The 17,500-nt window shown below is 45.9% G+C and overlaps 1 protein-coding gene across 2 annotated transcripts in view; it reads left to right on the forward strand.

Moving 5' to 3' along the window:
- The window catches only part of CCNK (cyclin K), a 50,287-nt gene that overhangs the window by 32,744 nt on the left and 43 nt on the right, over positions 1-17,500 (forward strand). The window contains exons 9-11 of one of the 2 annotated variants that reach the window (XM_085852288.1): positions 11,891-11,918; positions 14,697-14,765; positions 15,261-17,500. The exon at positions 15,261-17,500 is cut by the window's right edge and continues 43 nt beyond it. In XM_085852288.1, coding sequence (XP_085708414.1) covers positions 11,891-11,918; positions 14,697-14,765; positions 15,261-16,039 — 876 coding nt within the window. In that variant the 3' untranslated portion in view covers positions 16,040-17,500. The remainder of the gene's footprint in view (positions 1-11,890; positions 11,919-14,696; positions 14,766-15,260) is intronic. The other variant, XM_085852289.1, reaches the window with a different exon arrangement.

Genomic DNA, 17,500 nt, shown 5'->3' on the forward strand with positions numbered 1-17,500 from the left:
CAATTGCTGCCTTCCTCCACATCGATATCTTGCCATTCTCCCCATATGTATCCTGCCGTCATCCACATCTATATCCTGACATCATCCCCATCTATATCCTGCTGTCGTCCCGATCTATATCCTGCCATCATCCCCATCAATATCCTGCCGTCTATATATTCTACCTTCACTGTTTTCTTCAAGTCTGCCATCACTGTTCAGGAAAAATATGAATAACACATAATTTGTAAACGCAAGATCACATTGTTGGGTGCTTTACTGTAAAAAGTCAGACTTTTCACGTGTCCATCAGTTTATGAAATATTTGATGCTTAAAAAAACAAAAAACTCTTGCACATTATAGGTGCCGAGGCATATGGAAGAGAAAAGCAACAGTGTCAACACAGAGGAAACGGGAGGAAGAGAACATATGATTACAAAACAGCATGGGGAGGGGAATTGCAGGAAATGGTGTACAGGGTCGCACTGGGAGTAGAAAAATTTCTAAAGGTAGAAATAGGACAGACCATGAGGTGGAGGTGGGCAGTAGACTTGAATGTCCTGAACTGAAGAGCTCAAGTCAACAGACTCGGGAAGATAGTTCCACAGGTGAGAGAAGAGGGGGATGAATGAGTGGAGGAGTGTTAAACTTTGTCTTAAGGAGAATCACTAGTTAAGGATTTCTGGTAGAATGCACATCACCTGGGAGGACAGGGGCTAGGGCAGAGAGGTGAGCGAGTAAGAGGAGCAAAACCAGGAAAAAAAGGAATGCAAAGCTGTCACTGAACTCTGCTGAAGGGATTTCAACCAAACTTGGCACAATTATACACTGTAATACAAAGATTAATTGATTCAATTTTGGGTTCAATGGGTCGAAGGTCATGTGCCATTTGAAAATCATTTTGAAGACCATAATTTGAGTTGGAAGCATCTGATATTGCCTCCCCTCTTTGTGTTAAGGAGAGTCTCTCTCTCTCTCTCTCCCCTCCTCTCCCTCCTCTCTCCCCTCTCTCTCTCCTCTCTCTCTCTCTCCTCTCCTATCTCCTCTCCTATCTCCTCTCCTATCTCCTCTCCTATCTCCTCTCCTATCTCCTCTCCTATCTCCTCTCCCATCTCATCTCATCTCCTCTCCCATCTCATCTCATCTCCTCTCCCATCTCATCTCATCTCCTCTCCCATCTCATCTCATCTCCTCTCCTCTCCCATCTCATCTCCTCTCCTCTCCCATCTCATCTCATCTCCTCTCCCATCTCATCTCATCTCCTCTCCCATCTCATCTCATCTCATCTCCTCTCCCATCTCATCTCATCTCCTCTCCCATCTCATCTCATCTCCTCTCCCATCTCATCTCATCTCCTCTCCCATCTCATCTCATCTCCTCTCCCATCTCATCTCATCTCCTCTCCCATCTCATCTCATCTCCTCTCCCATCTCATCTCATCTCCTCTCCCATCTCATCTCATCTCCTCTCCCATCTCATCTCATCTCCTCTCCCATCTCATCTCATCTCCTCTCCCATCTCATCTCATCTCCTCTCCCATCTCATCTCATCTCCTCTCCCATCTCATCTCATCTCCTCTCCCATCTCATCTCATCTCCTCTCCCATCTCATCTCATCTCCTCTCCCATCTCATCTCATCTCCTCTCCCATCTCATCTCATCTCCTCTCCCATCTCATCTCATCTCCTCTCCCATCTCATCTCATCTCCTCTCCCATCTCATCTCATCTCCTCTCCCATCTCATCTCATCTCATCTCCTCTCCCATCTCATCTCATCTCCTCTCCCATCTCATCTCATCTCCTCTCCCATCTCATCTCATCTCATCTCCCATCTCATCTCATCTCCTCTCCCATCTCATCTCATCTCATCTCCTCTCCCATCTCATCTCATCTCCTCTCCCATCTCATCTCCTCTCCTCTCCCATCTCATCTCCTCTCCCATCTCATCTCCTCTCCTCTCCCATCTCATCTCCTCTCCTCTCCCATCTCCTCTCCTCTCCTCTCCCATCTCATCTCATCTCATCTCCTCTCCCATCTCATCTCCTCTCCTCTCCCATCTCATCTCCTCTCCTCTCCCATCTCATCTCCTCTCCTCTCCCATCTCATCTCCTCTCCTCTCCCATCTCATCTCCTCTCCTCTCCCATCTCCTCTCCTCTCCCATCTCATCTCCTCTCCTCTCCCATCTCATCTCCTCTCCTCTCCATCTCATCTCCTCTCCTCTCCCATCTCATCTCATCTCCTCTCCCATCTCATCTCCTCTCCCATCTCATCTCTCTCTCCCATCTCCTCTCCACTCCTCTCCCATCTCCTCTCCCATCTCATCTCCTCTCCTCTCCCATCTCATCTCCTCTCCTCTCCCATCTCCTCTCCTCTCCCATCTCATCTCCTCTCCTCTCCCATCTCATCTCCTCTCCTCTCCCATCTCATCTCCTCTCCCATCTCATCTCATCTCATCTCCCATCTCCTCTCCTCTCCTCTCCCATCTCATCTCCTCTCCTCTCCCATCTCCTCTCCTCTCCCATCTCATCTCCTCTCCTCTCCCATCTCATCTCCTCTCCTCTCCCATCTCATCTCATCTCCTCTCCCATCCCATCTCATCTCCTCTCCCATCTCATCTCATCTCCTCTCCCATCTCATCTCATCTCCTCTCCCATCTCATCTCCTCTCACATCTCATCTCCTCTCCTCTCCTCTCCCATCTCATCTCCTCTCCTCTCCCATCTCATCTCCTCTCCTCTCATCTCATCTCCTCTCATCTCATCTCCTCATCTCCTCTCCCATCTCATCTCCTCTCCTCTCCCATCTCATCTCCTCTCCCATCTCATCTCCTCTCCCATCTCATCCCCTCTCCCATCTCATCTCCTCTCCCATCTCATCCCATCTCATCTCATCTCCTCTCCCATCTCATCTCATCTCATCTCCTCTCCCATCTCATCTCCTCTCCTCTCCTCTCTCTCATCTCATCTCCTCTCCCATCTCATCTCATCTCATCTCCTCTCCCATCTCATCTCCTCTCCCATCTCATCTCATCTCATCTCATCTCCCATCTCATCTCCTCTCCTCTCCCATCTCATCTCCTCTCCCATCTCATCTCCTCTCCCATCTCATCTCATCTCCTCTCCTCTCCTCTCCCATCTCATCTCATCTCCCATCTCATCTCATCTCCCATCTCATCTCCTCTCCCATCTCATCTCCTCTCCCATCTCATCTCATCTCATCTCCCATCTCATCTCATCTCATCTCCTCTCCCATCTCATCTCCTCTCCCATCTCATCTCATCTCCTCTCCCATCTCATCTCCCATCTCCTCTCCTCTCCTCTCCTCTCCCATCTCCTCTCCTCTCCTCTCCCATCTCATCTCCTCTCCTCTCCCATCTCATCTCCTCTCCCATCTCATCTCCTCTCCCATCTCATCTCCTCTCCCATCTCATCTCCTCTCCTCTCCCATCTCCTCTCCTCATCTCCTCTCCTCTCCCATCTCCTCTCCTCTCCTCTCCCATCTCATCTCATCTCTCCCATCTCATCTCATCTCCCATCTCATCTCATCTCATCTCCTCTCCCATCTCATCTCATCTCCTCTCCCATCTCATCTCATCTCATCTCCCATCTCATCTCATCTCCCATCTCATCTCATCTCATATCCCATCTCCCATCTCCTCGCCTCTCATATCCCATCTCATCTCATCTCCTCTCCTCTCCCATCTCATCTCATCTCCTCTCCTCTCCCATCTCATCTCCTCTCCCATCTCATCTCCTCTCCCATCTCATCTCATCTCCTCTCCCATCTCATCTCCTCTCCTCTCCCATCTCCTCTCCTCTCCTCTCCCATCTCCTCTCCTCTCCTCTCCCATCTCATCTCATCTCTCCCATCTCATCTCATCTCCCATCTCATCTCATCTCATCTCCTCTCCCATCTCATCTCATCTCATCTCCCATCTCCTCTCCTCTCCTCTCCCATCTCATCTCCTCTCCTCTCCCATCTCATCTCCTCTCCCATCTCATCTCATCTCATCTCCTCTCCCATCTCATCTCCTCTCCTCTCCCATCTCATCTCCTCTCCCATCTCATCTCATCTCATCTCCCATCTCCTCTCGTCTCCCATCTCATCTCATCTCCTCTCCCATCTCATCTCATCTCATCTCCCATCTCCTCTCCTCTCCTCTCCCATCTCATCTCCTCTCCTCTCCCATCTCATCTCCTCTCCCATCTCATCTCCTCTCCCATCTCATCTCATCTCCTCTCCCATCTCATCTCATCTCATCTCCTCTCCCATCTCATCTCATCTCATCTCATCTCCTCTCCCATCTCATCTCATCTCCTCTCCCATCTCATCTCATCTCATCTCATCTCCTCTCCCATCTCATCTCATCTCCTCTCCCATCTCATCTCATCTCATCTCATCTCCTCTCCCATCTCATCTCATCTCATCTCATCTCATCTCCTCTCCCATCTCATCTCCTCTCCCATCTCATCTCCTCTCCCATCTCATCTCCTCTCCCATCTCATCTCCTCTCCCATCTCATCTCCTCTCCTCTCCCATCTCATCTCCTCTCCCATCTCATCTCCTCTCCCATCTCATCTCCTCTCCCATCTCATCTCCTCTCCCATCTCATCTCCTCTCCCATCTCATCTCCTCTCCCATCTCATCTCCTCTCCCATCTCATCTCCTCTCCCATCTCATCTCCTCTCCCATCTCATCTCCTCTCCCATCTCATCTCCTCTCCCATCTCATCTCCTCTCCCATCTCATCTCCTCTCCCATCTCATCTCCTCTCCCATCTCATCTCCTCTCCCATCTCATCTCCTCTCCCATCTCATCTCATCTCCTCTCCCATCTCATCTCCTCTCCCATCTCATCTCCTCTCCCATCTCATCTCCTCTCCCATCTCATCTCCTCTCCCATCTCATCTCCTCTCCCATCTCATCTCCTCTCCCATCTCATCTCCTCTCCCATCTCATCTCCTCTCTCATCTCATCTCATCTCCCATCTCATCTCATCTCCTCTCCCATCTCATCTCCCATCTCATCTCATATCATCTCCTCTCCCATCTCATCTCCTCTCCCATCTCATCTCATCTCATCTCCTCTCCCATCTCATCTCATCTCCCATCTCATCTCATCTCCCATCTCATCTCATCTCCCATCTCATCTCATCTCCCATCTCATCTCCTCTCTCATCTCATCTCATCTCCCATCTCATCTCATCTCATCTCCCATCTCATCTCCTCTCTCATCTCATCTCATCTCCCATCTCATCTCATCTCCCATCTCATCTCATCTCCCATCTCATCTCATCTCCCATCTCATCTCATCTCCCATCTCCTCTCCTCTCCCATCTCATCTCCTCTCCCATCTCATCTCATCTCCCATCTCATCTCCTCTCCCATCTCATCTCCTCTCCCATCTCATCTCCTCTCCCATCTCATCTCCTCTCCCATCTCATCTCCTCTCCCATCTCATCTCCTCTCCCATCTCCTCTCTCTCTCCCCTCTTTCTCCTCAACTGGTTTGATGTCTTATGCTGAGGCATATCCATAGAAACATTTGCATCAAATTGTATTTTGTAGATTTTTTTTTTTTTTTTAGACGGCCGGCCCACCTAACCTATCATGACACCCCGCAGGCATTTCATGTAAAAAAACTGGTATGGGGTGCTAAAAGGTAGAAAATATCTCTGTTGTTGAGAATTTGCCCCATACCAAGCGCAACCAAATCGATTTTCTCAAAAAAATCACGAAGTAGAAGCGTCCCTCGCGCGCGCCGTGGCCACGCACATGGTGCTCCATTCAGTCCACTAATCGCTCTTGCGGAGGAAGTAGCAGTGTGTGCAACATGGCGCTGAACAGTTGAGCTTTCAACACGTCTTTTGCGTTGTTTTGCTTTCATTTTGTGTGAAATCTACGACAATTGCATTGTTAAATTCGGGGCAATGGATGAAATGAAAGCTATAGGAATGATAGGTTCGCAAAAACGCAAAAAGAGCCAGAACTCGCATCCACATGTCTGTTCTGTTTGAAATAAAAAAGTGCAAGGAAGCAACACGCCAAGCATCGGACGACGGTAAGAATAGGGTGATCATGGTCCTTGCTGAACACAATCGCCTCGGAGAGGAATCTGATAGATTGAAGAGGCTGAACGATATTTCAATACGGGAATCGCCGTTGATGTGGCACAGCTCGTGTTACTGTGATTTCACGGCTGAAAGTCGATTGAAGCGTCTCAGATCGAAACCACTGTACGCAGGAGCTGAAACTGGCGGTGGCGGGGACAGCATGGATTTGGAGGCACGGTCATCGCGTGGAAAACATTAAAATGTAAACTGGGCAAAATGTACATTTTGCCAAGACGAAAGGAAGGGAAAACCGGGTAAGAAAGTTTGCAAGAGTCAATCTGAATGACATGATATCCGGACAATGCATTTATCCCGTAAGATACTGGAACTTTCTAACGTCGACACGGCGCTGCGGATTCCTCTGGCAGGCACAGTAGATCTGATTGCTGCTGAAGGCAAATATCATCTCTCATGCTTGATCAAATTTGAGAGAGAAGCAGAGAAAAAAAGACTGGATGTTGGACAAGGTGAAGATAAGGAGCTGACGACCCTATGTAACATTCTGAATGACAGGCTTTCACGTGGATATGTATACGATATGGGGGAGGTTTGGAAGCGATTTCAGGATTTATGTGAAGCGAAAGGACAGGAAATACCTCGGAGTTATTTGTCACGAAGGAAAACCTTCACTGACGCGGTGTCTGAGAGACTCGGGAGTAGAGCTGGCTTCATTAGACCCCTCAATCGTACAGCCTCGTTGCTCTTGTATCCCAGTGAAAGGAATGAATGTGTCATTTCAACATCTCTGTCAGGAATGCACAGGGATGAAGACTCGGAAGATTCTGCTGATGGTAATGACTTTTCGATGATTGCCAGCAATCCACTGCAGGAAATGGTACATTCTGCTCTCCAATTGTGCAACGCTTTCAATAGCCGCCCTGGTCACGAATTAGGATGGCAAGGAATCGACCAAGACCATGTGAATGAGATCATTCCCCAATCGTTGCACATATTTCTCAGAGTCCTTTTCGTCGATGCGATTGAGGATAATACTGAAGCTGCTGATACATGTGCAGAGCTCGACCGCTTAGTCTGTGATTTCGCACAGGACATCATCTTTCGCCTTTCCCAGGGGTGCAAGCTGACAGCCAAACACATTGGATTAGGGATGACAGTACATCAAATGACGCGATCCGAGGCCTTGGTGGATCTATTGCATACAAGTGGTCACTGTATCAGCATCGACACAATCCGGCGCATTGACACGTCCATCGCAAATGATATTCTCGACAGGGCCGACGCAAACGACGGAGTCTTTATCCCCGAGGTAATCCACCCATTCGAGACCTCAGGGTTGGTCCTCAGTTCATGTGACAATATTGACGTACTTGAGGAAACAATTGATGGCAACACAACACATTATACACAGATGGCAGTGTGGCAACGAGATGACGGAACTGTTTATCACAGAGATGAACCTCGGCATATCGGTCGTACTAAAGCTCTCAGCCAGGAACGAATCGGCAAGATACACATATTAGAATACGCGAAACCTCGCTCTGGTATTCGTCCGTCCCCCACTTTTCCTGATAGTGCTGCAATCAACGTAGAGTCGTGGTTCCAAGAGTCTGGCAATGCAAATAACAGCAAGTCCAACGACTTGGCATGGACATTATCAAGAATATTACTTGGTGGTGAGTCACAATCTGTACCACCATGGGCGACATTTAACAGTCTGGCGACGAACGGGACCCCACCTGTCACCAATGTAGGTATGCTCCCAATTCTGAAGGCACCGGCAGACCATGATGACACAATGACAACTGTGATGACCAAGTTCATGAATATCAGTGAAAAGGTGGGACAGACACACACGGTCATTTTTGCTGACCAACCTCTCTACAGTCAGATGTAAGAACTCGTATGGAACGATCCCGCCAAATACAGCAATGTTATATGCCTCCTTGGTCACCTCCACATTCTCTTCAATTACCTCAAAGCTATTGAAGAGCATTATGAGAGCACAGGGCTGGAGGATATCTGGATCGAGGTGGGATTATTCGCTCCTAATACGATACCAAGCTTACTTGGTGGAAAAGCATACTACCAAGGAGTATATGGACATATTTGTACGTACGAAGCATTGTGTCGTATCCGATGGACGGAATTCATGGAGTGGCTTGAGCAAAGTCATGATATCGCAACAATCGCTTCGATCGAGGCTATCAAGACATGCGCTGAGGAAGTTAGGAACAAATGTCGCAGTGCAGATGGTCGTCTCTGTAAATCCGATGCACTGAGCCGTGCCACCTGTGCTTTGAGACAAACCATCAAAAGATCAGACGAATTTGACCGATGCCGCACAACTGATCCCAATTTTGAATTCTGGACGAATTACATCAAAATGGTCAGCACACTTTTGGAATTCATCCGTGTGAATGGAGAGGGAGATTGGCAGGCGCACCTAAAATCGTTTGCACAGATGTTACCATGGCTATGTGCGTATGACCACACAAATTATGCGAGATGGGGACCGGTGTATCTCTCCGACATGAAAATGTTGGAGAATACAGCGCCTGATGTATACAGTGCATTTCTCGCCGGGAACTTTGTGGTACAACGCAGCAAACGTCCGTTCAGCTCTGTGCCAGTCAATCAAGCTACATAATGGATCAACCGCATGTGTAAGATATCAAATGGCATAATCGCAATCACTAGGAATGATACTGCAAGGGATCGATTCTGCTTGATGTGGTGTGAGCACTCCGAAATTGCCCTAGATACCAAACGGCTCCTAAAACTGATCGATGACGAGATCGTAGAGGAGGCGATATCTCCGAGAAAGGAGGCTATGCCTGGACGTCTAAGGCATGATGAAGGCAATGTTCAAAATCTGATGGACCAGTTTGAACGATTCCGTATTTTCCAAGCAGTGGATACACTCACACCGGCGCAATCACCAGACCTGGTGGAGGAATCGCAGGAACCTACACTTTTATCTTTGACAACAAACGATCTCGCCACGGTGGAAATACAAACTTCCCTGTTGTCAGCCTATGAGCGAGGTCTTCGAAGGTACAAAGTTTTGTGGATGAGAGGCTGGTAACTCGAGAGACGGGTTTCTTCGATACGCTGTCAAGGATCAATTCCAAATCCTTTGCTCATCTCTACAAAAGCACAGCTCTGACCTCAACAGCCAAGAAGAAATTTATCAAGGCAGACGCAAAACTCATACAGAGGTTGTTCAATGCAACCAGAGCTGGACGATGTGTCTATGTCCAGGATTCTTCAGCACGAACTTTCGTCGCTTCCATCGTCGCTAGTCAAGAGAAACGGACAGATGAATCGGACAAACAAGGCTGATATGCTTCATATCCTGACAAACGACGTGGATATCGAAACACCAGCGAATATTCCATCCCTGCAGGAGCCGTCAGCACTCATCATCGATGGTCACGCCATGATCCAGGCGATGGGGAAGCCGTCTCGTTGTCGCACGTTTGCTGACCTTGGTCGTACATATCACGAGAGGATTGTAAAGCTATTTCACCAGTCATTCACTCGCATCGACATCGTCTTCGATCGGTACATCGGAACAGGGTCAATAAAATCGGCAACTAGATCAAAGCGTGGGCAGAAGAAGCGACCAATCCGAAAAAATCATTGATCGAGGAGACTTACCACTGCCAGAGGTATGGGACAGATTCATAGCCCTGGACCAGAACAAAGCTGACCTCGCTAAATTCGTCGCTGAGTACCTCATTTCGACCGATCGGAATTACCCACAGTCTTGCGAGCTGATTGTAGGGGGAGGTTTTGCTGAACCGGAGATGGCGAAGTCAACTACACGTGGCCAAATTACTGATTTGGCCACGAACCATGAAGAGGCCGATACGCACATGGTCGCACATGCAGCACATACCGTTAGGGAGAAATACAAGAGAGTGGTCGTGGAGAGCAAGGATACAGATGTATTATTACTCCTCATCCATTTCTTCGGTGATGCAAACGTTGATCTGTGGATGAAAAGTGGGACTAGCAGAAAACGTGTCTACTACCAAACTGCACCAATTGTACAAAAGCTATCGCGTCCTGTCAAGAACAATCTGCTCGGATTTCATGCCTTTACCGGATGTGATGTGACGTCTTCGTTCTATGGATACAGGAAACGGAGCTGCTGGAAAGTGTACGTGGAACAGCCAGAGCTACTGGCGAATATTGGGCATGATGGATCCACTGATGAGACTGAAAAGTTCCTGTGCCATTTGTATGGAGTGGACAATGCTGACGATCTGCTCTCTGCCAAATCCCAGATGTTCGAAAAAGGTCTCCGGGATTTCGAAAAGCTACCGCCAACTTTCGACGCATTCAAGGTCCATCATATCAGGTCAAATCATCAGGTGAAAATCTGGTACCAGGCTGATAAACCTCGGATAGCGGTTGAAGCTCCAGAAGAGACAGGTGGCTGGAAGCTAACAGACTCTGGACTTGAGATCGTGTGGATGCGACTTCCCGCCATTCCAGCTTCTTGTACTGAACTAGTCACTTGTGCGTGTAAAAGCAAGTGTCGAACGAGTGCATGTAAGTGCAGCAAGTCTCGCCAGAACTGTATCCCAGCATGCGGGTGTGACGCTGTCAACTGCAATAATGACTACCACTAACTATAGCTATATGGGTGAGCAAATTATATTTCAAACATTCTCTTATGTGCCAACTCTCTTATACAACGTTTTGATCTCACATGAGTTCATCTTACGAGTTGAGAACTCACGTGAGAAGATTACATGCATCCATCTTCAGAAATTTGAGAAAATGGCCATTTTACAATTGCGGCCTTTCATGTTTTCAAGTAAATCTCTAGTCTAAATTTATTGCTGAGACTAAAGGACAGTAGCCTAGGCGAATAATTCATACACAGGCATATACAGTAGATGTGGCAATGCTGAAACGAAATTCACTATAACCAAAAAATGAGGAATTTGGCATTTGACCTTGACCTTTGACCTCAAAGGTCAAAGTTCAAGATGGTATCGGGCATATTCTGAAGGTTCACCCGATCATCTTACTTTCAGACATGCATAATCACTTTTAACAAGAAATGCCTACGGGACTAATTTTTAGACCCCGGAGATAGTCTTGGCCGGCCGTCTATTTATTTTATTCCTGCAAGATGTCCTTTTTTAAAATCCAAATATTCTCAGGCAATGCCGTCTACTTGGTTTGATGATGTCATTTGGTGTGATGTGATGATGATGATCAAATTGTTTCTATACCTTGAGCCAAAACATACACTCACATCATGCCCATGGCTACGGTTGAGCCCATGGTCTGCAAACTCAGCTTCCTCTTGTGAGATGCCAATGACACAGAGACATGGGGTCTTATACTTCACGGCCTTGGAGGGGAAGGGGGTGCGGGGAGTGGTAGGATGCTCGTTGTGGAAATGTATAACAACTGAAAAGTTTCTGAACTGATAATAATATAAAAAAATGACCGTTTTTACAGCCATTTTTCCCTGCTGTGCAGGGGTTAGGCTTTTTCTTGAGGCAATGTTTTATGGCCGGATGCCCTTCCTGACACCAACCCTGGTCGCCTCTTACGACACACAGGGATATGGTATACCTATTCTAACCGGGGCATACACCGGGACCAGTACACTGGTACTCACTTCGCCGACCTCAGAAGGATGACAGGCTGAGTCAACCCCCTGGTGTTAATTCAGCAGCCAACGGGGCTTGAACTCAGGACCCTGGGATCCCAAGCCGCTGCCCGAACCACTAAGCCAACACCAGGCTTAAAAGTTTCTGAACTGATGAAAGTTCCAATTTATCATTGTCTGTACCTTTGTTTTTTTTCTTTCAGATATCACCAGTGAACGATGAAAAGCACGGTAAGGTTTTTTTTTTTTTTTTTTTTTTTTTTTAAATCTCTACAAGACAACAATTGAGATGTGGAATTTTTCAGGTTGATTGACTTATAGGAGTCATAATGTGGTAATAACCTGAAATTTGAGCTGTGAAAACAGTTTGAAAAAATAAAATCATTAATAATCCTGTGTGTTTTTAATGTTTCTTTACCCCCCCCCCCAAGAAAATTTACTGGCAAAGGAAGTTTTTCTTTTTTGTTTGTTTTGTGTTGGTGTGAATGCATTGTCTGTCACCACTGTCATTCTCCTCGCTATTCAGTGTTTCGCATACAAGTCCATAATTTACTTCGGAACATTTTAATTATACATCCAACAATTCCCTGCACTAACATCCAATGGACGGAAAATTAGTTATTAGGCGTCCCACTCCACAATGCTTTGCATACCAGCTTCCCAGCATTCCACCCAGCAATGCACTGTGTCCTCCCTTCTCAGACTTTATCTCATGCTGTGTATTGTTCGACTTAACGCCGCTGCGTTATGTACAGTCATACATACTGTACTGTAGTTTTATCTTTGTGTACTTTACTGTGGTAATTGTTGAACAATGAGTGGTAAACAAAGTGGGAACGAAAATGGTGAACCTGCATGTAAGCGGCAACGCAGTACTGTAACTCTGGATGTCAAATTAGACATAGTGAAACAAAATAAGAATGGTGAACGCCCAGCCAATATCGTTCGCTATCTTGGTTTTCTGCCGACGACTGTTCGAAGTATTTTTAAAGAACACCGATGGCATGTTGAAGAAAGACCAGGAAATGTCTCAGCAGTCTCATATAAAGATAACTGGTCAACAAAGCGAGGTGATGGAAAAAAAAATGGAGAGGAGGCTCTCTCTCTACCTGGCTGGATGACCTCAACAAAAAGAAGACCCCGATCAGCCTTGGTTTCATGCAGAAGAAGGCTGTTGGCTTATTCAAAGACATCTGGAAGGAGGGAGGAAAAGAGTTCGCAGACCACCAAAGAGGAAAAATTTAGTGCAAGTTGCAGATGGCTCTACCGATTTCAGTCTCGGTATGGATTCAAGAACATATGTGTGTTGGTCAAAAGTGCAAGTGCTGATGCTGACACAGCCGATGTTTGCCCGCATGTTGAAGGCAATTATCAAAGAAGGTGGATTTGATCCCATGCACGTATTCCATGTAGAATGAACTGGTCTTTATTGGAAAAGGATCCCGTCAAAGACTTACATCTCCATAAGGGAAGAAAGTGCTTCTGGCTTCAAGGCTTCAAAAGATCAGTTTACTGTTCTCTTAGGTGGCAATGCAAATGGTGTCATGAAACTTAAGGCATTGCTCATCTACCATAGTGAGAATACTCTTATAATTAAAAACTATGTGAAATCCCGTCTTGCTGTCACTTGGAAATCTCACAGGAATGCCTGGATTAATGAGCCAATTTTTTTCGTGAATAGTTTGTGGACTACTTTCTGCCAGAAATGAAAAATAATATTGTGAAAAGAACAATCACGATTTCAAGATGGTCCTGATTTTGAATAATGCGAGTGTGCATGCGTTGGACTATGAATCTTTATGTTCAAGCATCAAAGTTGTGTTTATGCCACTGAGGACAATTTCATTGATTCAAGAGATACACCAGGGCATAATCGCAACATTTCAAGCTTACTATTTGCGAAGGACGTTCAAGATGCACATTTGCGAGACAGATGGAGAAGGAAAACCTACCGTTAGAGAATTTTGGAAGAGATTTGACATTATGCATTCCGTGAATGTCGTTGGTGCTGCCTGGGAGGAAATTACTTTCTGTTTGATGAACGGTTGCTGGTGGAGAGTCTCCCCTGACACCATTCACGATTTCACTGGCTTTGAAGAGTTGCCCATACGCATTGAGTTAGTGGCGCTTGCGAAAGAGGTAGGCTTCGTGGAAGTTGATGTTACCGAGCTACTCGAGTCCCATGCACAGCCTCTCACCATGAAGATCTTGCCGAGTTGGAGAAGCAGGCGTTCATTGAAGAAAGTATGGATGGTGATTATGATGACAATGACCTCGGGCTGCTAAAACGAGAGAAGTGCCTTATGACCAAGGTTTTACGCTCTGTTTTTGACCTCGCTGAGCAGATGATCGAGATTTTCAGCACTCGTTACAACCTTCAAGATCGATCTGCAAAGGTAGCACGAAGTATCAACGACAGTTTGGCATGCTACAATGAAATTTATGATGCCAACATGCGCTTGCGTAAGCAGACTGCATTAGATGTACTCTTTGGAAAGCCAAAGGAACCCAAACTATTCAAGGAAAAACTAGTATCTTCTGGCCTCCAAAATAACATTGCAGCTTCTGAAACAGCCGTAGTAGAGCCTTCAGATAATGTTGAGATGGCAGTGGACCACCTTCTCCCCTGTTTCTCCTTCCTCCTCTGACTAGCTTACTCTTCATCTTTTCTATTTATTTGCATTACAATACTATAATTAAAAATTTAAATCAAAAAGGATTTTAAGATTGTTTGATCTATTGTATTTATATTGTATTTTTTTGATTACTTGGCTTGTCGAGTGTTGTTGTATAAGACATAAAGGAAGTATTTGAATTCATCTCCCCCCCCCCCCCAATTAGTCCAACTTTTCTGGCATATAGCGGGGACCGCCTGTATATCCATTTTCTGTCATTTTCGCATGATGCCATATGATTATTTACTTTGTTAATTATAATGAGTTTATAAAAAAAAATCCTGATGTGCTTTTGCCTGACTGTACCAATCATGCATCAATGTTGTTGCATAAGATTGTCGTTTTGCAGATTCTCCACTATCCAAGGTGCAAAAGGTGGAACCAGCCATCCAACCTGTTCCTGGTATGTTTTATATTATTGAGGAAGGACGCACAAACATTGGGAAACATTTCACTGGAGTCGATATTACACCAATGTGTTTGTTTATTATTATTGATGTTATTATTCCCAATTGTTTTCACCATCTGGCTCTTGTCACATTTTCTGTTATTGTATTCAAATTGTTTCTATCCACTTATTATCACGATTCTTTAACTGTGCCACAAACCCACATTTAATTTTGTGGTCCTGCTTCAGCTGTTGAAGCATTTATTTGGATTTAAACTGGCGATCTCAGGATGAAATAATTCCTGCACTTCCCAGTGTTCCAATGTCCAATGAAAGGATTCCAACTGTTGGCCGATGTAACACCAGACATACTATCCTCTTATCTCATTGTATTCGTTTCATCAGGTGATAAGACTTTCCTTTGAATTCAGCAGTCATCAACTGAACTATTTATTTTTGGGAGGCACTAAACATGTCTCTCATTTGAAAAAAATTATTTTTCTTCCTCAGTTCATCCTGCAAGCCTGGCAACCACAGATCGGCGCCTATCATCAAACATCACTCTTGTTTCGATGGACATTGACGCGAGTGCCACCAATCTTGCAGAATCCTTGAAGGGACCAATCAGAGGAGGTGTGACACAAGCTCCTCCTCTACCTCCTGCTGCTGCTCCTCTACAACTTCCTCCTATCCAGCCTCCTCCACCTCCTGATTTCTCCCCGAGCTTGACCACAGCAAACAACTTTATGAGCGGAGATTCCTTTAAATCACTTCCCTCTGCCATCTACACAGAAACGAGTTCTACTTACACCGGAATTCCTTCTTTTCCTCCTCCAGTACCAATTCCGTATCCACCACCACCTCCGACCAATTTTCCACCACCACCACCACCACCACCACCACCAAGTTCCTTCCCACCGACGTCGATGCCACCCCCACCACCCAGCATTCCACCCCCACCACATCCGTCTTACCCTCCACCTGTCTATGGTCCAGCAAGAAATTACCTTCCTCCACCGCCACCACCACACCACCTCGCCCCAAACACTCCTACTCTTGGGCACCCACCTCCACCTCCACTCCCCCCTCTGCCCTGCACACCCAGCCACCTACATCCACCGCCACCCCCAGTCATACCACAGGGTGCTTTTGTACTACCACCCCTGCCCAGCTCCCTTCACCGTGCACCGATGCCTCCCTCACCCAGTGCCGCCCCGCCTTCACCCGGTCTGCCTCAGGTCCGCATCACGGGCATGCAGGACAAGCGCAGTAGAAACTGGCACAGGTAATGGTAATCTGAATTTTAACACCAGATTAATGAATCAATTTTCTGAGTCCCTATTGTGGAAGCTTAAATATAATGATTTGTGAAATCAAGGTGAAAATATTCCAAAAATGTCACCATCTGTGGACTTTTCAGCTATCCCTATTTAATGAAGTCATATAACTCCGCCTGCCTGATTGCAGTCATCACCACTGTCTGTAATCAACATTATCATTCGGGCTGTAATGATTAACATGCCCCAGAGGTACGGCCACATGCAAGATGTGATGTCACCGGAGCGCCGCTTCACGCCCTGTTCTCTAGTTCTCCTGTGAGCCTCGACCTCTGTTTAACCCACCATACCCTAAAACTAGCCATGTTGAAATCATGTATATCTCTCTTTGATCAGTGGAATTGGCGGTTTCCAATCTCTGAACTGAATCAGTTACGCCAGTTACTCAGGTCTTGTCTTTCTTTTCATCATAACTGGTTTTGAGCCCACCTTTTAGAATTTAAACGATTTATGGAAGCTCGGATTAGGAAAGATTTTGTAACTTTATTTTCATTTTGCTTTGTGCTCTTTTCAAATTGCAAAGCGAATCGGTCCACTTTACGCTGAACCCTCCTGCCATTTTATCCGGCTCCCTCCCCTTTAACATCTCTTGTTTCTGTCATTGAATGTGTCCCTCATTAAGGTAATCTTTTTTTTTTTTTCAAATTTAATCTCCTGTACACAGCATTCAGGACATAACAGCTTGTTTCAGCACAGCATTGTTCACTTTTTGGAGCGAAAGAGACATTTAGGTTTGCCTTGTAACTGGTCAATTGTAAACCTTTTCAATACTTTGTGTTTCAATTCACGTGTTCAGTGCAACATCGAAGTATTTCTTGTGAACAAGAAGTAGCTTTTTCTATTTTGGTGCGAAGTTTGAACGTGTTGTTTGTCACTGTTAAACGTGACCATCGAAATTGATATTTTGAAATGATCAACAGTTTCGTTGCATTCTTTCATTAAACCTACTCTCAGTAAGGGAGGATTTAAATTGTACACACACTCAATGAGACAAATGCCAAGGATTAAAGTGCAGATTTTTCAAATTTGAGCTGCTGCAATTGCACCGCTTCCTGTGCGGCCATCCGGGGCATGTCCTCACTGGACCTGATCTTGGAATACATTCACCTTTGCTCCAAACGCAGCATGCCTCATGCATGTATAGCCAATGAGAGCAGATATATCCCACTCCAACATTGTATTTATTGGTCTCTGAAGAATCTGGTCGATCAAAGAGCACTATTGATGGTTATGCGAATGTTGGCTAATCTTAGGTGCTATCAACAGCGAGGGAACATAGATCAAGTGTGGTGTCACCTCATCCTTTCATTTTTCTTTTGAATAACTTTCAAAACAAAGTTAATGCCTTGGACCTGCACTGTTTTCCATGATGTAGTATATTGCTCTTCTGATGTACCATATACTGTTACAGAG

Source organism: Eptatretus burgeri, chromosome 13, assembly GCF_056783735.1.
Source record: "Eptatretus burgeri isolate ZD-2024b chromosome 13, Ebu_testis_v1, whole genome shotgun sequence".
Taxonomy (NCBI): Eukaryota; Metazoa; Chordata; class Myxini; order Myxiniformes; family Myxinidae; genus Eptatretus; species Eptatretus burgeri.